Here is a 22,816-nt window from a genome sequence, read left to right on the forward strand (position 1 = left end):
TTTTTTTTTTTTTTTTTTTTTTACGGTAGGCTGACCTCTCACTGCTGTGGCCTTTCCCGTTGCGGAGCACAGGCTCTGGACGCGCAGGCTCAGCGGCCATGGCTCACGGGCCCAGCCGCTCCGCGGCATGTGGGATCTTCCCAGACTGGGGCACGAACCCGTGTCCCCTGCATCGGCAGGCAGACTCAACCACTGCGCCACCAGGGAAGCCCAGTAAATTACTGATGTTTGTTTTTTGTTTTTGTATTTGTTTTTTTGGCGGTATGCGGGCCAATCACTGTTGTGGCCTCTTCCGTTGCGGAGCACAGGCTCTGGATGCGCAGGCTCAGCGGCCATGGCTCACTGGCCCAGCTGCTCCGCGGTATGTGGGATCTTCCCGGACAGGGGCACGAACCCGTTTCCCCTGCATCGACAGGCGGACTCTCAACCACTGCACCACCAGGGAAGCCCTCTATATATTTTATACATAGTAGATTGTATCTCTTAATCCCATATCCCTGTCTTGACCCTCCCCCCTTCCATTTCCCCACCAGTAATCACTGTTGTGTTTTTATATCTGCATGTCTGTTTCTGTTTTGTTACTACATTCGTTTTATTTTTTAGATTCCACATATAAGTGATAACATGGAATATTTGTCTTTCTCTGTCTGACTTACTTCACTAAGTATAATTCTCACTTGGTCTGTCCACATTGTTGCAAATGGCAGAATTTCATCCCTTTTTATGGCTGAGTAATCTTTATTCATTCATCAGTTGATGGACACTTAGGTTGCTTTCATATCTTAGCTATTGTAAATAATGCTGCTGTGGACATTGGGGTGCATTTATCTTTTCGAATTAGTGTTTTTGTTTTCTTCAGATATATATCCAGCTCTGGAATTGCAGGATCATATGGTAATTGTATTTTTAGTTTTTTGAGAAACCTCCATACTGTTTTCCATAGTGGCTGTACTAATTTACATTCCCACCAACAGTATACAAGTCTTCCTTCCCTCCACATCGTTGCCAATATTTGTTCTTTGTAGACTTTTTGATGATAGCCATATTGACAGATGTGAGGTGATATCTCATTGTGGTTTTGATTTGCATTTCTCTAATAATTTGCAGTATTGAGCATCTTTTCACGTGCCTGTAGATCTGCATATCTTCTTTAGAAAAATGTCTATTCACATCTTCTGCCCATTTTTTAAATCGGATTGCTTATTTTTTTTATATTGAGCTGTATGAGGTCTTTATATAACATTTTGGATATTAATGCCGTATCAGTAATATCATTTGCAAACTTTTTCCATTCAGTAGGTTGTCTTTCCGTTTTGTCAATGGTTTCCTTTGCTGTATTAAAGCTTTTAAGTTTAGTTAATTCCCATTTGTTTACTTCTGCTTTTATTTCCTTTGCTTTAGGAGACAAATCCAAAAAATATTGCAGTGATTTATGTCAAAGAGTATTCTGCCTTTGTTTTTCTCTAGTAGTTTTTTGGTATCCAGTCTTACATTTAGGTTAATCTATTTTGAGTTTATTTTTGTATACAGTGTTAGAGTATGTTCTAATTTCATTCTTTTACATGTAGCTCTCCAGTTTTCCCAGCACCACTCATTGAAGAGACTGTCTTTTCTCCACTGTATACTCTTGCCTCCTTTGTCATAGGTTAATTAACCATAAGTGCATGGGTTTCTTTCTGGGCCCTGTATTCTGTTCCATTGATCTATGTGTCTGTTTCTGTGCCGGTACCATACTGTTTTGATGACTGTAGCTTTGTAGTATAGTCTGAAGACAGGGCTCATGATTCCTCCTGCTCTCTTCTTTCTCAAGATTGCTTTGGCAATTTAGGGTCTTTTGTAGTTCCATATAAATTTTAGGATTATTTGTTCTAGTTCTGTGGAAAATGCCTTGCGGGTTGTTTGACAGAGATTGCAATGAATCTATAGATTGCTTTGGGTAGTATGGACATTTTGACGATTTTAATTATTCTAATCCATGAGCACAGACTATCTTTCCATTTTTTTTGTATTATCTTCAGTTTCCTTCATCAGTGTTTTATAGTTTTCAGAGTGTAGGTCTTTTACCTCCTTGGTTAAGTTTATTCCTGGGTATTTTGTTATTTTGGGTTTTTTTGGTATTTTGTTTTTGATGTGATTTGAAATGAACAGTTTCTTGTCTTTTCTTTTAGTATTTTAAATATTTCAATTACTTACATTCCCCCATGTTTAAACTACCCTGAGAAATCCTCAGCGTGGCTGAATGAGAAATGTACATACTTGAGATTTCCAAGCTTTAAGTCTGGCTCTGATAAAAATGGTTCTTTGGCTCTGTCTTGGTCTTTCCCCTTTCCTCCTATTCCTGCCTTTTTTTTCTGTTTCAGTTTCCATTTTAATGGATAAAATTGTCTCACTTCACCCTCAATTCTGATTAATATTATCCAATCTCTAAGTGTTAGAATCTACTTTGCTTTTCGTTGGTCCTAGGGCCAAAGAGTAGCAGCGCTAACTCTTGTATCTACTGAAATCCCTATTTTGAAAATTTCAAGATTTTTGTTGATTATATAGAGTATTTTTCTAAACTACAGCTCTATAAATTATTGGCCTCTTTTTATTACAAACCTGTTACTTGAAAAAAAAATTTTTGTAACAGTTTTGTTTTGGTGATATGATGGTCTGGAACATGTGGCCTAGCAAAGGATATAAATCGAGAAAGAAAAATTATGGTTGGCATCGATTTTAAGTCTGTGCACTCTAAGCACAAATCCTAAATTGTTTAAATATTAAATATTTACTTAAAGAAAAACAAGAAACCATTCAAAAATGGAATTAATTTAAATTGTGAATTTGCCTCAGTTAAAAGCTGATGGTTTTTTGTGTATTCTTTGTAAAATTAAGAAAATGGAAGTTCTACTGTCCACATCACAATTCTTTTGTGTTGCATTTTAAAGTAAAACACACATACAACATACACATTTGGAATGAGGCCAGATTTAGACTCTGGGGCATACTGTTCTGTACCTTAAATTACAATCAGATGTATTTTAGCACAGATCAAATTTTCAGTCTGAAGTTGGTGAGAAGCCTAATTATTTGACCAGGTTACTATTTATGTAAACCATTCTATGGCTGTCTGTGGTTAATCCACAGCTGGCAGAATGCTAGCTCTGGGAGGTTTTTATTTCATGCTGAAACAGTTTGGGGAGAAACAGGGGGAGGGGGGAGCTTTAAACTCTCCTCATTAAATGAAAGACTAAAAAGCAAGTACATACATATTACTATGGAGACAAGATGCTATAGAAACTGTTCATTTTAATTCTCCAAGTGACATAAATAGCAGAGCAGCTTGGATGCTCATAGTTTGCAAGTGACATGGTATTTGGTTTAAAAAGTAAGATGAAAACATTAAATGATGTTACCTAAGACTAAGACTTGTTTCCTTTTAGAACAGTTGAATATTGGTAAAGAATTAATGGCTTAGAATTTTTAAATGATGAGAAAATTTTATGTTACTGTGATAGGAAAACGTTTTTATTAGAATTTCATTAGCAGTACTTTAGTAAGAGACAATTATAGTATAAAATTCTCTTAATATTTCAGAATTTGTAAGCGCAAGAAACCCTTCAAAGGTGGATCCCAGTACACATGACTCCTGCCAGAAAATTAATTTTTTAGTGTTCTTTTAATATTCATTTTGAAGTTTGAAAATAATAGAAAAAAAATCTTGTTTCTCTTTAAACTCTTTGAGTTTGCAAGATAGAAGTGGTTAGTCCCTCAGCTATAAGGGAATATTTCAATAGCTCTTTTGTAACTTTTAAAAGAAGTTTCCTTTACACTTTGATGGTTATTTCTAACATAAGGTAGCTCTTCTCCTTTTCTCGTTCCCATTTCCCTACTTCCTCTGGTTCCTTGCTCTAATTACCCTCCCTCTCTTGCTTTTTCATTCTTCTGTTTATCCAGTAGATCCTTCATTGAAGAGCAGAAATGCTTAAACTTTCCCTGTTCTTAAAAACAACTCTCCTACTCCCCTTCTGCCACTAAAATTATCTTTTTGCTCTTTTCTTCTCTGTTATCTACTAAAACTAGGGTAATTATCTCTGGAGTCACTTGAATTCAAACTCCATCACACATAAGCTGTAGGATCTGGGAAACCTTTCTTAACTTTCCTATCTTGCCTTCTTTATTCATAAAAAGAGAATAATAACAGTATCCACCTCATAGGTTTATGTAAGGAAAAAATGATAACTAAGTTGATATACATTGAGCTTTTAGTATAGTGCCTGGATTGTAAGAATTGCTCAGTGAATTTTAGATGATTCTATTATTATTCACTGATAAAACTCCCCAAATAATTTATCTTTACCCTTACTTTCTCACCATTCCTTTTTAAACAACTGTCTGTTTTTACCTTCATACCTTAAGTACTTTCTCCTAACCATCAAATCCTGTGATTTTGGCTCAGTCCTTTCCTCTCTACCCATTGATAGCTTCGGTGCCTTTAAGTATCTTCTTAAAGTTTCCCTTGTTGGGTTTCTCTGTCATGGCTTCTGTTCTTCTTGTGTGCCTTCCTCTTGTACTCTACTTTTTTCCTTTCCTCTGTCCCCTGATTTTGGTTCTCCTCTATTCTGTCCTTTGCCCTCTTCTTTTTCTACCTTTTCTTTCTTGGTAATTACAACTCCTCTTTTACCATCACCTTCTTCCATGGCCTTTCTCCTGAGTCCAGCTTTCTGATATATTTGGAAGTCCCTTAACACCTCAAATGTAGTATGACCACAACTAAACACTCTCTTTGACGTCTAAGCCAGGTCTTGTTCTGTATTTTTCTATTTTTTTTTCTTGTTTTTTTGTTTTTTGGCCGTGCCACGCAGCATGTGGCATCTTAGTTCCCGGACCAGGGATCAAACCTGTGCCCCCTGCATTGGAAGCGCAGAGTCCTAACCACTGGACCACCAGGGAATTCCTGGATTTTTCTATTTCTATTAATAGTAGAACCAGATTTTAAACCTTAGTAATCTTTTGACTCTTTTTTCTTTGTCTCCCACATCTTAAACAATTGCTAAGTCCAGTATGTAATACTCCCAGTATGATTTCCTTTTACAAAGCCGAAAGCAGGCTTTTATTGACTGTTGCTGTCCAGAGTAACCTTCCCTTGAATTCTCCTATTAAGCTTGTTATTCCCTTCTTTCAAGGAAAACTTCATTACCCTTCATTCATCCCCACTCCACCTAATAGACTCCTGAACTGCCACTCAAGGCCCTTCGTGTTCTTAACTCAGCTGGGCTTTCAAACTTTTATCTTCTTTTGCCCTTTGTGTACTCCTTCATTTCCTTGCACATCATCCAAACCAGATTTCCATATAAGCATCCATGTCTTTGCTTATACTTTCTTGCATCTAGAAAGCGTAAATATATATTTTAAAAGACTTACTAATGTTTAAATAGTATTTTTAAATATAGCTTTCCTGACAATAAGAATCCAAACTGTTTGTAAGAAGCTGTAAGGATCTAATCTGCCTTCATTACTATTTGTCTGATTTCAAAGTAATTATTGTCCTGAATGAGACCTTTCAAATATTTTTTCTTATGTAGATTCCTAGAATTCTTTCAGTATTGAATATACAAATCTAATATGAAATAAATAATGTCTTATTCTCTAATGTAATGGCATATATCAAGCATATAGTACTCACGTGATAAACTTTTCTCCTAATCATTTTTTCTGCCTTGCATTTTATAATTGTATTTTTAAGGTTTACATTATATAGGCTTTTGTATTTTGTATAGGTTTCTTTTATTCTCACTGAGAGTGACTCTGTTGAGATAGCATTTCTAATTTCCCTTCCTTTTTTTCTTTATCCAGGGTTTTTTTCTCACAGTTTCCCCAGAGTCAGTTTTAAAAGTGGCTCACCATGCTTCTGAAAACAACAGAATTTTCACTTTGAATCTGTCTGCACCATTTATTAGTCAGTTCTACAAGGAATCATTGATGAAAGTTATGCCTTATGTTGACATACTCTTTGGAAATGAGACGGTGAGTAATTTTTTTTTTGAAGTACCTGGTTGTTTTGGTTTCTCTTTGTGTATATGTTTAGAAATATATAAATAAAAACTGTGTACTTGAGAATTAAGTAAAACTGCCTCAGTTTGGACCACTCTAACTCAGTATTTTTAGTATTTCCTTCAGAATATACTAATTTCTTACACAGTAAAAAATTAATCTTTTAAAGGATTAGGTTATTCAGGTTTATAATTTACATGTAGTAAAATTCACTCTTCTTATACATTTCTGTGAGCTTTTGCAAATGCATACCTGTCATATGACTGTGACCACAAGCAGGATAAAAAACATTTTCATCACATTTATCAGTCAACCCTTGCCCTCATCCTTAGCCCTTAACATCAACCTCAAATAACCTTAATTAAAAAGAAAATGAGGAGGAGCCTTAACAAAAATAAAAAGCATTGGAGAGCACACAGAAAACTCTTTAATAAGAGCTCACATTTGTAAAACATATGTAAAAAAGATGGAAAGCATTTATAGAACCAGGGAACAATGCTAAAAGTTTGGCAGAGACATTGAAGAATAGAAAAGAATAGAGGCCCAAGAATAATTAGGTTTGCAGAAAATGCTGATGATATCAAAATGGTCTTCATTGTTTAAAAAAACTCCAAAAGTACAGTCAACAGAAAAAGTAATTGGACTTCATCAAAATTAAAAACTTTTGTGCATCAAAGGACACTATCAGGAAAGTGAAAAGACAACCCATGGATGGTAGAAAATATTTGCAAATAATATATCAGTTCAGGGATTAGTATCCAGAATATATATCTTAACAACTCAAATACATCTCAACAAGAAGAAAACAACCTAATCTAAAAATGGTCAAAGAACTTAAATAAATATTTCTTCAAAGAAGATATATCAATACAAAGGGCCAATAAGCATGTGAAAAGATGCTCACCATCAGTAATCATTAGAGAAATGCTTATGAAACCAAAGTAAGATATTACTTGACACCCTGTAGGATGGCTGTTTTCAAAATTAAAAAATGATAAATAACAAGTACTGGAAAGGATGTGGAGAAATGGGAACTCTTGTGCATAGCTGCTGGGAATGTAAAATGGTGCAGCTGCTGTGGAAAACAATTTGGTGGTTGTTCATAAAGTTAAAAAGAGAATTATTACCATATGATCCAGCAATTCCACTTCTAGGTATAACCAAAAAACCTTCAAAGCAGGGATTCAAATGCTTTTACACCAATGTTTAGCAGCATTATTCACAATAGCCACAAGTTGGAAACAAACCAAATGTTCTTCAACAGATGAATAGATAAATAAAATCTGGTATATACATACAATGGAATATTATTCAGCCTTTAAAAGGAATGAATTCTGTTACATGGTACAATATGAATGAATCTTGAAAACATTATGTTAAGTGAAATAAGGCAGATACAAGCAGACACCTATTGGGTTTTCCTGTAAGGATTCCTCTGAAATGAAGTATCTGGAATAGAAAAACTTATAAAGAAGGACAGCAGAATAGTGGTTACTAGGCACTGGGGGAAAAGGGGAGTTGGGAGTTATTTAATGAGTACAAAGCTTCTATTTGGGATGAAGAAAGGTTCTGGAAATGGATAGTGGTGATGATTGCACAACATTGTGAATATATTTAATGTCAGTGAATTTAACACTTAAAATTGTTAAAGTGGTAAAATTTTACTTTATGTATATTTTACCACAATTTAAAAAATTGATTGATTCTACAAATTGGTAAAGTTTGACTAGAACTTAGTACTGTATAGATTATTAAAGAAATTATTTTTCCCTACCTAGAAGAGGAAGTAGTAAAATTACAAGCTACTACCTGGTTACAAGTCATGTCAGGATAACTTTTTACTTTTTTTGTATGATTGCTAGTCATATGAATTCAACAGATATGTAGTACCTATTATGGCAGACCAATAAACAGTAGATGTATAGTATATTTGAGATGATTTGTCATAATATGGATTATAGAATAAAAAATATTGGATACAGGGCAATTAGATATATTTGATAGTTTACTGAACCAGTCTCAAAAAGTCCTCTGATAAATTAATAGATTTCTAGTGATATGCTTCAGTGTTTGCTCAAGTAAACTATCAGTGATTCAGATAAAGCTGTATTTGTAGATAAGGCAAACGCACAGAATGTAAATAATGCAACACATTAATAGATACCAAGTAAATTGAATGTCAAAATGAGACTTTAAACAATTTTAATAGTTTGGAAATACCAATTAAGTGATGAAATTTAATGAGGATAAATAAAATGATACCATATTTGATTATAAAAAAGCAAATATGTTATTATGAGCTTTATCTCTTTAATCTCATATTTCATTGTTCTCCTTGAATACTCAAGTAATAATAAACTATCTTCGGTTCTCTAGGAAAACAAGGGACATTTCATTTCTAAATTGCAATGAAGTGTGAAATATATTTCCCAGGGAATACATACAGGATTGCTTTGTCCTTCTCCCCCTCTTTCTCCCTCAAAAGAAAAAAACAAAAAAAAAAAAGAAAAAAACAAATCTACTGTGCTTAATATAAATTCTCAAAATGTCAGCACTTAGCTAAAACCAAACACACTTGACTCTTATTTTCTGCCTAGTGCCACTTTACTTTTCATAGGATTGTGTACTACTAATGATGTTTTAAAGCTTTTCTGATAACCTCAGAAAGTATATTTTAAAAAAAGAAGAAGAACTTGTCCACCAAGGCTATCTCTTCACAGATAATGAAGGACAGTGATCCTTGTAAGACAAGAAATAAATGAGATGAGCCCTATGATTAACCCAACTTACCACTTGAAGAGAATTTCTAGGCCATTGCACAGAGGAGAACCCACGTAGAGCTTGGCAGTCTCTTTGAATTGAAGAGATGGAGCTGGAAGTTCAGGAAATCTAACAGCTAGCCAGCTGGAGTTTGCAATTCATAGTACCCAAAAGGAAAGAGCTGCATAGAGAGAGAACACAGGAGATTTGCAGAGTCCCACCCAAGTCTTTCAGCTGAGTACTGATCAGCTGTGAGGAAACTAATGAAGGCTGGGAAAAGAACCACCTGAGAAGATACTAGCAAATAATCTTCAGAGTGCACAGAGAGCCTGTAACCATTCTTATTCTACTAGCTAGAGTAGAGAACCTCATAATTCATGAGCTTCAGAGTACTTAGAGCACCACTGGGGCAGAATTAGTCTAGAGTGAGGCTCCTTTTGTCCCTCCTAACAATATTATCCCAATATGCATACAGTGCCTTGTATTGGATTAAAGGAATTCCCTTCTTTTCTTAGTAATCTGAGGGCTTTTTATCTGGAATGGATGTTGGATTTTGACATTTTCCCCCCATGATTTTAGCAAATTCAATCCAGTAATAGGGTAATTCATCATGACCAGGACTGTAGGGTTGGTTTACCAATCAATATAATTCACCTTTGTAAAAATAAAAAATATCACCATCTTAATAGACACAGAAAAAAACCTATGTCAGAATCCAACATCCATTCCTGATAAAAAGCCCTCAGAGTACTAAGAATAGAATGGAACTTCTTCAACCCAATACAGGACATCCACAAAAAATGTACAGCTGATATCATACTTAATGATTAAAAACTGAATACTTTCCTCTAAGATCAGGGACAAAGCAAGGATGTTCACTCTTTCCACTTCTATTCAGCATTGTACTGGAGGTTCTAGTCAGTGCTAATAAGGTATGAAAATCATCGAGATTAGAAAGGAAGAAGAAAAACTGTCTCTGTTACTAAACACCATGATCACCTTTGTAGAAAAATCTTTTGAAATCTACAAAGAGCTATTACAAATAAAAATGAGTTTAGCAAAGTTGTGGGATACAAGATAAACACACAAAAACCAGTTGCATTTCTATACAGTAGCAGCAAACACGCAGAAATTGAAATTTAAAATTACTATTTCCATTACTATGAAAAGATATAACATACTTTGGGATAAATCTAATAAAAGATATACAAAACCTGTATACTGAACACTGTAAAACATTGTTGAGAATAATTAAAGAACTAAGTAAATGGAGAGAGAGGGCATGTGCATGGATTTTAACTCTATTGTGAAGATGTCAGGTCTCAAATTGGTCTTTGGATTCAACATAATTTAATTTAAAATTCCAACAGGTTTTTTGTTCATTTTCTAGAAGTCAACAAGCATATTCTAAAATTAATATGGAAGAACACTGGACTAAAATAGTCAAACCAACTTTGAAAAAAAAAATCAGAGGACCTACACTACATGGTGTCAGGACTTATAAAGCTACAGTAGTCAATACAGTGTGGCAGTGCCCTAAAGATAGGCAAATAGATCCATGGAACAGAGGAGATAGTACAGAAATAGACCAACTGTTGATTCTTTAAAAAAATTTCAGTAGCAATTCTGTAAATAATAGTCTTTTTAACAAATTATGCTATAGCAATTGAATATCCATATCCAAAAAAGCAAAACTTCAGCCCATACAACATGCAACAACTATTTAGGTGTCCAACATTAAAAAGTATGACCATACGAGATATTTGCACGAGCTGCTAGAACTGTCATACACTGCTGGTGAGAATGCAAAATGGTACAACTACTTTGAAAAATAGTTTTCCAGTTTCTTACAAAGTTATATATAACCCACCATATGACCTAGTTGTCCCCCCGCAAGAGAAATGAAAGTATGTGTACATATAAACACATACACAAATGCTTGTAGGAACTCTTATTTGTAATATCCAAAGTCTAGAAGCAACTCAGTGTCCACCAACTGGTGACGGGATAAGCAAACTGTGGTATATCTATATGCTAGAATACTAGTCCTTAAAAGAAATGAAGTATTTATACATGCACCAACATGGATGAATGTCAGAAGATTTATACTGAGTGAAAGATGAGCTGCCAGACAAAAAGTACATTCTGTGTAACTCCATTTAAATTAAATTCTAGAGAATTCAAACTGTAGTGACAGAAAGCAGATTCATGGTTGCCTGGGAAGGAGTTGTGCTGTGAGGCAGTGATCACAAATGGACATAACAAAACTTTTGGACGTAATGAATGTGCTCCTTATCTTGATTGTGGCTGTAGTTTCAGGACTTTATGCATGTGTCAAAACTTATCTAATTAGATACTTTAATTTGTGCAGATCATTATATGTGAATTATACCATATAAGCTTTTTTGAAAGAATACGTACTGTGTGATTCCATTTACATAAGTTTAAAAATGGGGAAAATTAGAGTTGTTCATATAAAAAGCTCTAAAGAACCAATGTTAAATGAAGACATGAGGGACTTCCCTGGTGGTCCATAGAAAGTACTGCTGACCTGTGAAAACCACAGGGGGTTGGGTTGCCACCTCTAAAGGCGATAAAAATTCTGCATATAATTTATAGTCGGCTCCCTGTACTCATGGTTCCACTGCACCTGAGGTTCCAACCAACGGCAGATCCTGTAGTTCTGTAGTATTTACTGTTGAAAAAAATCTGCATATAAGTGGACACGTGCAGTTCAAACTGGTGTTGTTCAAAGGTCAACTGTGCTGAGTTTTTGTTAGGTAGTGTTGAAGGTGTTCTTAGCAGTATTGATATTATTCCTCTCTTAAGTTTCACTTAACTAACTTGCTTGAATAACATGTACTCTCCATTCCCTTGATAAAACATAATAAGTAGTGCCAAGTGAATAAGGAAAAACTATTACACTATTAGGCTATTCTCTGATAGACCAACTTCTCTTCCTACAAATTTGCTTTTAATGATTATATAATCTGATAAAATAGAATAGAGTGCAAATAGAGTGAGAATTAGTTTAATGAATTAAGTTTGGGTACAAAACTCAGTAAAGACAAATTGCTTTAAAAAGTTGTTCTTGAATTAGGTGTGGGCATGAAAAGTTTTAAAGATTAAAGGAAGAAGAAACTATAAGTAGCTGCACTCAGGAGTACTCCATACAAGTCTTCAAGTTTTGGCTCTCCTTTAAAGAAACTAAAAGTGAAATCCATAAACCATGAATTATGGATCTGATTCTATAAGAAAGGCTCTAGAATATCAGTCAGCATACACACATTAAAAGTCTTGACCCTACTTTAAATATTAGCCAATGATATATCATTATATATTAATAAAATGTTTATAGACTTTTTAAACTAAATTTTTAAAATTTAATCAATTTGCTGATTTATTAGCTAACTACTGTTCCTTCCATTTCCTGAAGGATTTGTGTAGAAATACGAGAAGATCTTTTAAATTTTTTGTTAGAGCCTAAAAATGTTTTTTACAAAAATTGTGGATTCATTTTTCTCAGATGTTCTAATAGTCACTAACACTGACCAATTTTACTATAAATCAGCAAGTCCTTGTTCTGAAATCTAGAATAATATAATCCCAAACATTAATTTTAGATAGTTATTCTTTTTTTTTTTTTAATATCCAGCTCTTTTTTTTTTTTTAGGTGTTGGGGGTAGGAGTAATTTATTTATTTATTTTTGCTGTGTTGGGTCTTCATTTCAGTGCGAGGGCTTTCTCTGGTTGTGGCAAGTGGGGGCCACTCTTCATCACGGTGCGCGGGCCTCTCACTATCGCGGCCTCTCTTGTTGCGGGGCACAAGCTCCAGACGCGCAGGCTCAGTAGTTGTGGCTCACGGGCCTAGTCGCTCCGCGGCATGTGGGATCTTCCCAGACCAGGGCTCAAACCCGTGTTCCCTGCATTAGCAGGCAGATTCTCAACCACTGCGCGACCAGGGAAGCCCGATAGTTATTCTTTTCATTGTTAACAGGCTCAACTGTAATGCCTTACAAGCTAGACTTTTTTTTCTCTTCTTTCACCCCTACTGTTTCTTTTCTCTGTTTGATTTGCCCAGGGAAAAGGGTATTCTTCTCTAAGGAATATCTGAAAATATTTGGTTGAGCTCATTCTGAAACAAAGTAGAAGTATTCACAGGAATACCGATACTCCATTAATATGATAAAAACAAAGTATAAATTATTAACTGATGTAATTTACTTTTTTCTTTCATCACAGTAAAAAATATATAACAAAATTTACTATTTTTGAGTGTATAATTCATCGGCTTTAAGTACACTGACAGTGTTGTGCAACCATCACCACTGTCTATTCACAGAACTTTTTTATCTTTCCAGAACAGTAGCTTTGTACCCATTCAGCAATAACTGCTAATTTCCCTTTCCCCCCAGTGCCTGATAACCACTATTTTACTGGCTTTCTCTATGAATTTGCCTATTCTAGGTACCTCAAAAAGTAGCATCACACAGTAGTTGTTTGTCTGGCTTATTTCACTGAAGATAATGTTTTCAAGGTTCATCCATGTTGTAGCATGTATCAGAGTTTCCCCTTTGTATATCCATTCATCCATTGATGGATATTCAGTGTGTTTTTACCTTTGACTTTTGTTAATAATGCTGCTGCTGCTGGTATACAAGTATCTGTTCAAGTCCCTGCTTTCAGGTTTTTTGGGTATGTAGAAGTGGAATTGCTGGATCATATGGTAATAATCCTCTTTTTAACTTTTTGAGGAACCACCAAATTGTTTTCCACAGCAGCTGCACCATTTTACAATTCCCACCAGCAATGCACAAGGGTTCCTATTTCTCTACATCCTTGCTAACACTTGCTATTTTCCATTTTTTTGGCAATAACCATCCTAAGGGGTGTAATATAGCATCTCATTCTGATTTTGATTTGTGTGACTTGCTTTTAACTGAGATTCAGAAACGCATAGTGATAAATTTTCATGTTGGCTCAATGAAAAATTCTTGGTAACCTGTTAAATTGCATTTTATAATTTTAAACTACACATCTGAATTTATTGGTTGTCCTTGTTAAGGTAGTTTTGAAACTACCATAATATATAAATTATTTAAATGTTACATTGTATTTTTAATTTCTTTCTGACATCTTCAAAGTTTAAAGCATTTCCCTTCTGCGACAACCATTTGTTACCTAGACAACCATTTGTTACCTAGACTCAGCTTAAAAAAGGACATTCTACATGCAGGTAATTATATTCATTGATGCCTGCTAATGCAGTCTGCTTTATAGTCATAATCTAGCAGTACATGACTAAAGAACTTGATTTTTCTTGGTTTTCATTTTTATTAAGAACTTTTTTTGAATAGTGTCATCTTGCAAATGGTTCTTAAGAGTAATACTTTTCAAGGCTCCATAATGGCTAGATAATTAACCTGCCAGGATTAAGTACACTCAACTTTGCTTCAGGATACTTAACTCTCAAACAAGGTCAATTATCTCATGATAATAACTGCTTTGTCAAGAGTTACCACTTAATTCCACAGTGAAACGTCACATTACCAGTACAATGCGCTTTTAAGATAAAGTTTAAACAGTAAAATACAGCTTGAAAATTGGGCAGAAGAATTCGGTTTATTTAATTCATACATATTAAGAATGCTACATTTTAGATAAAACTCTCCCACATAGACCTAGTGTTTGAATCTCACAGATGATTTCTGTTTATAATCTGTTTCATCCCTCCTCTGCTGGCATTATTCCCACATTGTACATTTTCTTGCAGGGAAATCCATTTTAAACCTATTGATCCTACAGAGGATTCAGTATGTTAAAAACCTCTAGTGCAGACTAGGAAAATTGAAATTACTGTCTCTTTCCTAAGCGATGATTTAACTTTTTAAAAAAATATCTACCTTATCAATGAATGAATTACAAAGCAATATACAAAATTCTGCAATTTTGTTGTTGTTGTTTCTGTTGTGGCTAAGTAGCTCTTAAATCATATTAGTATAGTGATGTATAGCCAAAAACAGGAAAGCTACATGATGCATCGGGACATTCTGAAAGAAACGTATAATTGGCTTTAATTACTTGAATCCATGTTTTCTAAACCTGAGTAATGGCTGTGTCTCCTTATAAGTAAACCCTGATCATCTTTTTACTAAAGCAGATGGATTAGGTTAACTTTTTCTTCTTTTATATAGTTTGCTGGGAGAGGAGGGGGACATTTATTGATATTTATTGTTTACACTCTTAAATCCTTAATCTTTCTAATAGCCATTGATTCTTTTTAAAATAACAAAAATTAATAATTGGAAAACAGCAATAGTGCTTTAATTGTAAATAACCTTTGGTAAACTCTGTCTTATCTGAAATAGTCTGTCAGTGTCTATACAAAGATGTAATTTGCTGTTTCACTATGAAAATCTGTGTAAATCTTTAAATTATGTGCACCAAATATAATAAGTGCTATGAATGCATACATCTTCATTCAGATAGTCTCTCTTTAGTTAGGAGACTTACTGTTCTTTATAAAGGTATTATTTTTAATTATGGGAAAAACTTCCTTTCTCTCTCAAGTCTGTACATTTTATCCTCAGGGAATTCCTTTTTGAATTGTTACATCTTTTTGCTAAATCTAATTCCTTAGGGTACATGATTTCCAAACATTTTCAGAGAGGCAGACTGTCACCAGATCCATATTCTGACAGTAGAAGAGATGGTCTTTTCTTTCCTCATATCAAGGTGTTTCCAACATGAATGTGGGGAATAGGGCTGTACCTAAAATGGTAATTCTACCCTTGTAATTATACAAAAGTGCCTAGTTTCTTCCAAGGAAAGATGGAAGTCACCTTCCTGAGACTCTTCTTACAGATCTTTCCATTCCTCTCTCTTTACTATAAGCAAACAAAGTGAGAGGAGCCTATGTTACAGATAAAAATCTAAGGTTGTTGTAAGATCAGTCCAGGAAAGTAGGAAATGATGTTTCAGAGAAGATACGTAACCCCTTCAAAAAAATTAAAACTTATGGTGCTCATATAAAATTCTGATGTATTTTCTGCTAAGGATAATGAAATTTCAATTAAGATAGGGCTGTGGCATTGTAAGATTGCTGCTTATCTCCTGGATTCAACTTTCTCCTTTGGGTCTTTCTGATATATTTTACTCACCTGGAAAAAAAAAAAAATGAGATTCACTGTAGCACAAGGGAGTCTTCTAATGTCAGTGGCATGTTGTAAAGATGTGCTGTGAGAAGGATTTGGAAAGAGCCAAAGACTATTTAACTATAAGCTTTGTGTGTCTCTTCCTTCCTTTCTACTTAACTCTCTCCTTTTCTCTTTCCTTTCTCTCAGTCCCCACCAACATACCCTTCCTTTCTTACTCCCTTCATCTCCCTCCCCTTACCAAGCTACATTGCCTCTAAAGATGAAAGGTTTTCAAATCATTCCCAAACTCATCATTGGTTTAAAAAAAAAAAAAAAACCCTGTAATTTGAAATGGTTTGAATTGCTATGGAGATAATCATATTTTATGCAGGTGTCTTTCTGTGTTATTCAGTATTTCAATTACTTTTTTTATTTGAATGTTTTAGATACTGTACTATAAATTTGTGACTATTTTAGTATTATTTGTCTAGCATGCCATGATATAAAGGTAATGAGTTAATATTTAAACTTCCTATTTAGTGAATTTTTAAATTTTCTTATTACTAAAATTATAATGAAATTGACTTATGCTTGTAAATACAAACTAAATTTATATGACAGAAGAAGGATACCAGGACTATATTTAGAAAATCCGTTTTTTGACTCAGCTTGATTTTTCTGTGCCTTTCTTTTTTGACATTAGGAGGATAATTGGCAAGTTTTAAATAGGTTTTACAGATTAGTTAATAGTATTTTATCAACAGTAATTTCCTAGCTTAGATGATTCTAAAATAGTTATGTAAATGTCCACATTTGGAATGCTCCTAACCTCCTTTTTCTGATCCAGATCCAATCCAGGGTCTCAGTTATCATTTACTTACCATGTTTCCTTAGTTTCTTTAATCTGGAGCAATTTCTTAGTATTTCTTTGTCTTTTATGACTATTACACTTTTGAAAAGTACAGGCCAGTTATTTTGTATTGTACGGAAGGTCCTTCGATGTAGGATTAACTGATATGTTTTCATAATTCTTTTTGACAAGAATACCTCAAAATGCTGTTGTCTTTTTTCATACATTATATCAAGATATCATACATTATATCAAGAGCTTGTCTCATTACTGATGATATTGACATTGATCACTTGGTTAAGAAGATGTTGATCCAGTGTACGCACTTTAAAGTTACCATTTTTCCCTTTTAATTTAATTAATAATTATCTTGGGAAATATTTACAAGAGATTATGTACATATTTTGTGTTTTCAATGTACTTTCACCCACTACTTTTAGCCTTCATTGATAATTCTTGCCTCCAGCACTTACTGCGTGTTTACCAAATGATGATTTTTCTATTCCCATCATTTCTTCTACATTTTAAAAAATATTTATTTTTTATTATTATTTTCTTATTTTTTGGCTGCATTGCGTCTTAGTTGTGGCACACGGCCTCTTTGTTGCAGTGCACAGACTTCTCTCTAGTTGTGGTGCTTGGGCTCCAGAGTGTGTGGGCTTTGTAGTTGCAGCACGTGGGCTCTCTAGTTGTGGTGCTGGGCTCAGTAGTTGTGGTGTGTGGGCTTAGTTGCCCCACAGCACGTGGGATCTTAGTTCCCCAACCAGGGATCGAACTGGCGTCCCCTGCATTGCAAGATGGATTCTTAACCACCAGACCACCAGGCAAGTCCCTCTTACATTTATTAATTGGAATTCTGTGTAAGGAAGAAATGCTCCCTGTCCACTTATTAATTTATTTGTTTATATCAGTATACTTCATGGATATTTATTCTATGGGCTATAATCCTTTTAAAATCATTACTTGTTTCTCCATTTATCTCAGTTTTGGCCATTAGGAGCTCCCTCATCTTGGCTCCTCTGTTCTTTTAATACGCCCTGATTAATTTTTTAGCACTTCTTTACTTTCTGGCACCACAAGTTGTTCCAAGTTCATATTGTATTTTTGCCTGTCTCAGCCCTGGAATCATCTGTTTCTTCATAGAGTTCTGTTTCCTTGAAGACTGGTTTATTAGAAATTGCACTTAGAAACCAAGAGCTGGGAACTAGGTGTGCTCAGTGCTACTGGGTATCTTCTGGGCCCTCTCAGCAAACAGACCTAAGAAATATATGTGTGTGTGTGTGTATATATATATATACACACACACAAACATGCACACTTTTATATTTGTCTGTCTACCTACCTACCTACCTAACTAGCTATATTTGTATTAAAAGTCATGAGGCTGAAAGGAAAACTCAGATTGCAATCCAGCATCACAAGGTTAAATCTAAACTTTCTTCTTTCCTTATTCATATTTCCTTTCCTTGGCAGTAAGACCTGGCTTTCATTATCTGCAATTTAATGACTCATTTGCCCAAATCTAAAATACCTATAGTTTCAGAATTGCAAAAACACCCTTAGGAGAAGGTTGAGTGTATTTTGTATGCGGGAGGGACATGAATTAGGGGCTAGAAGACGGACTATGATAGACATCCTATAAAATATTCCCCTTTGATCCCTTTCTACTGGTATTTATGACCTCATGTAGTGTTCTCTTTTTGACTGTGGGGCTGGAGCTAGTAACTTATAGCAAATAGAATATGGCAAAAGTGATGACATGTCATTTCCAAAACTAGATTACAAAAGTTCTATGACTTCTGTCTCATTTTCCCTCTCTTGCTCACTTTCTCTTGAAGCCCCCATTCTTTTTTTTTTTTTAAGATTTTTTGATGGTGGACCATTTTTAAAGTCTTTATTGAATTTGTTACAGTGTTGCTTCTGTTTTATGTTTTGGTTTTTTGGCCCCGAGGCACGTGGGATCTTAGCTCCCTGACCAGGGATCAAACCCACACCCCTTGCATTGGAAGGTGAAGTCTTAATCACTGAACCGCCAGGGAAGTCCCTGGAGCCTTCACTCTTGGGAAAGCAAGCTGCCGTGCTTTGAGTTACCCAAAAGAGAGACTCATATGTCAAGAACTGATGTCCCCAAATCAGTAGCCAATGAGGACCTGAGAGTTACATGAATGAGCATAAATGAACTTGGAAGAAAATGTTCCCTTAATCAAACATAGGATGACTGCAGCCCTGGCCTGTACTTTGTTAGCAGCCTTGTGAAAGACCTTGATTAAGAGGCACCTAGCAAAACCATGCCTAGATTCCTGATCTCTAGAAACTATGAGATAATAAATGTTTGTTGTTTTAACTCACTAAGTTTTGGAGTAATTTGTCATGCAATAATAGATAACTAATACTTGCTGAGAAAAACATATTTATGAACTAGAATTCAGTATTTGTGTACAGTTTTTTTTTAAGCATATGACACATTTACATGGTTCTAAACATAAGAACTATACAAAAAAATTTCCTCAGAAGTGTCCCAGGACCTCTTCTCTCTCTGCTTCTTTCTTCCTTTGTTTCTTCCCACCTACCCTGTAGATAATCTGACTCACATTCCTATATTTCTCTTAGCACAGATTACCAGCAGAATGTATATTTTTCCATATCTCCTTCTTTGTTACATGAAATATAGCACACTGTAGGTTCTCTTTGCACTTACTTTTTGTTTTTTGGGTTTTTTGTTTGTTTTGCTTAAATATATCTTAGAAATGTTTGTTTGTTTGTTTTGCTTAAATATATCTTAGAAGTCATTCCATAAAAGCTCATAGAGATCTTTCTCATCTTTTTCATAGCTGTATTTACCCAACTATGTGAATGTACCATAGTTTATTCAATCACCCTCTTGTTATGGACATGTAGGTTATTTACAGTATTTTGCAGTTAAAAACAATCTTTCAATAAATAACCTTGTGCATGCATGTTTTTATGTTGTTAGAGGTATTTCTTCAGAGTAACTTCCTAGAGGTGGGATTGTTGGGTCACAGAATAAGTGCATGTGTAGTTTTGTAAGATACTGCCAAATTCCTCTCCAGGAAAGATACAGCAGCAGTATATATGAATGTTTTCATTCCCAACAGCAGTATATGTGAATTTTTTTCTAATGGGGTTATTTTAATGTTTGGATATTAACTATTCTTAAGGCACTGCCAACAAATAGAATTCATTAGAAGTGTCAAATTCTAGCCTTATTTCAAAAACTTGATTGCTGCAAGAATTAAACTGAATTAAGACTATAACATGATTCAGCACCTATTAGCCAATTCATTTTAGCACAGGAAAAATAATCTAAAAAATTTAAAAAGTGATCATTTTTTAAGGTATAGACTGTAAAGACTTCCATCTCATTTTTGCTTGTTTGTCTAAAATCATTCAATGAATATGAATGAATCCTCATCAAATAGCTTTATTTTCTGATCATATATATATATATATATTTTTTTTTTTTTTTGCGGTACGCGGGCCTCTCACTGTCGTGGCCTCTCCCGTTGCGGAGCACAGGCTACGGATGCGCAGGCTCAGCGGCCATGGCTCACGGGCCCAGCCGCTCCGTGGCATGTGGGATCTTCCCGGACCGGGGCACGAACCCGTGTCCCCTGCATTGGCAGGCGGACTCTCAACCACTGCGCCACCAGGGAAGCCCCTGATCCTATATTTTTATCCAGTGTATTTTTATCCTATTATTTCTCCTACAAATCCCTCTTTCTCCTGCACTACCTAACTACTCATGTTTTCCAGAATGTACCATATTTATTTTTGCCTTCATGTCTTTTCATATTCTAATCCTTCTGTCTTTATCCTTACCCCTCTCCAACTCTGTCTGGCTATCTTCTACTTATCCATTATATCTCAGTTCATATATTGCTTCCCTCACCTCCTCTCCTTCTCCTCCCCTTCCCCCCCCTCATTCACTTAGTCATTTTTTAAATTTGATTTTTTGATATTTTGTAATTATAAGACTTTTTTCTTAATACTTACATTGTTTAGTAATTACTTGTTAATGTATTTTCTCTTACACTAATGTGTTCCCTCACAGCAGACTTCCATTCAGTATTATAGTCCTACTGCCTAACAAATAATATGTATTTATTAAACATTCAATAAATGAATGAATGAGTTTTTTCCTTTGCTGGGAGATTGAACCTTTGCAAATTACAGAGAATAGTTGTCTTTTTAAATATGATTGTCCTGCTTAATTACCACTTTTGATCTTAGAAAGATTTAGGATTTAAAATTTGATCTTAAATCTGAATCCACCAAACTAAACTTTGTAACTATTTTAGACTGTATGTAACACATTTAAAATATTTTTAGATAATATAATATTATCCTTCAGTTTGACCACGATTTATTGAGAGCATATTCTATATCAGGCACTGTGTTCTATATCTGTATTCTAAAATCTTTTTAGAATGTTAACACTGCTGTTACACAGTCACTAACTTATCACCATCTTTTTCCTCTCAACTTTTTTCAAAATAAGAATCTGCAATGTGTTTTCACGTATGGAGTTCAGGTCTGGCTTAGAGGTCCCAGTTCATGTGAATCGTTTTAAGAGCCTCAATTTTGTGGTAACCCTGTACTAATTTCACAAGCCCAGGGGACCCTGGTTTCCACCAAAAGTATTTTGCCAGCCCTCTTACTCTCTGGTCTCAATCCATACTGTAGAGAAGGGAGACTAGGGAACTGAAACTTCAGCTCCCTCTTTTCACATTTTGCTATCTAGAAAACAGAAGATTTAAACCTATCATCTTTTCCTATAGTCAAGAGATGATTGGTTCCTCCTATTTTCAATTCCTTTTCCGAGGAAGGGTGTGCTAATGTTCTTTCTAAAATATGAATGCTCATAGGATTGATGTTAGATATTTTTAAGCCAAATAGGTATGCTGTCCCCATGACTGTTGTTATAATGTTAAATTACTATTCCTTTTGAACATTATATAATGAATAATACATTTTGAGAGGTTATGTGTGTTTTTAGTAACTGACCTGAATAAAACTAAATATTAAGCATGGAAATATTAGTTAATAGAGTGGATATTAGTACTAATTTATTCATGTTACTACTAATTATTCATATTAAGTTAGAATTCTTAATTTCACAAATAGAGTTCTTTTATTACACCATCAAGCCAACTAGGGTTCATAGTTTGTACAAAATTAATTTTTTACAACATGGGGAAACACACGTTTTTCTCTCAGCATGGTATTAATTTAAAAATGACCTCTTCAAGCAGAAGCAAGATGAACTACAATCCTGCAGCCTGTGGAACAAAAACCACATTCACAGAATGATAGACAAGATGAAAAGGCAGAGGGCTATGTACCAGATGAAGGAACAAGATAAAATCTGAGAAAAACAGCTAAATGAAGTGGAGATAGGCAACCTTCCAAAAAAGAATTCAGAATAATGATAGTGAACATGAATCCAGGACCTCAGAAAAAGAATAGAAGCAAAGATCGAGAAGATGCAAGAAATGTTTAACAAAGATCTAGAAGAATTAAAGAACAACAAACAGATGAACAATACAATAGCTGAAATGAAAACTACACTAGAGGAAATCAGTAGCAGAATAACTGAGGCAGAAGAACGGATAAGTGACCTGGAAGACAGAATGGTGGAATTCACTGCTGCAGAACAGAATAAAGAAAAAAGAGTGAAAAGAAATGAAGACAGCCTAAGAGACCTCTGGGACAACATTAAATGCAACAACATTCACATTATAGTGGTCTGAGAAGAAGAGAGAGAGAAAGGACGTGAGAAAATATTTGAAGAGATTATAGTCGAAAACTTCCCTAACATGGGAAAGGAAATCGCCACCCAAGTCCAGGAAGTGCAGAGAGCCCCGGGCAGGATAAACCCAAGGAGAAACATGCTGACACAGATAATAATCAAATTGACAAAAAGTAAAGACAAAGAAGAATTATTGAAAGCAGCAATGAAAAAAATGGCAAATAACATACGAGGGAACTCCCATAGGTTAACAGCTGATTTCTCAAC

At 34.8% G+C, this 22,816-nt stretch overlaps 1 protein-coding gene across 8 annotated transcripts in view; it reads left to right on the forward strand.

Annotated features, from left to right (window-relative positions):
- Positions 1-22,816, forward strand: part of ADK (adenosine kinase) — a 488,464-nt gene that overhangs the window by 337,344 nt on the left and 128,304 nt on the right. For all 8 annotated transcript variants that reach the window (XM_029245237.1, XM_029245240.1, XM_029245239.1 and 5 more), the window contains one exon: positions 5,836-6,006. In XM_029245237.1, coding sequence (XP_029101070.1) covers positions 5,836-6,006 — 171 coding nt within the window. The remainder of the gene's footprint in view (positions 1-5,835; positions 6,007-22,816) is intronic.

Source organism: Monodon monoceros, unplaced genomic scaffold (genome assembly GCF_005190385.1).
Source record: "Monodon monoceros isolate NGI ecotype Baffin Bay Population unplaced genomic scaffold, NGI_Narwhal_1 Super_Scaffold_4, whole genome shotgun sequence".
NCBI lineage: Eukaryota > Metazoa > Chordata > Mammalia > Artiodactyla > Monodontidae > Monodon > Monodon monoceros.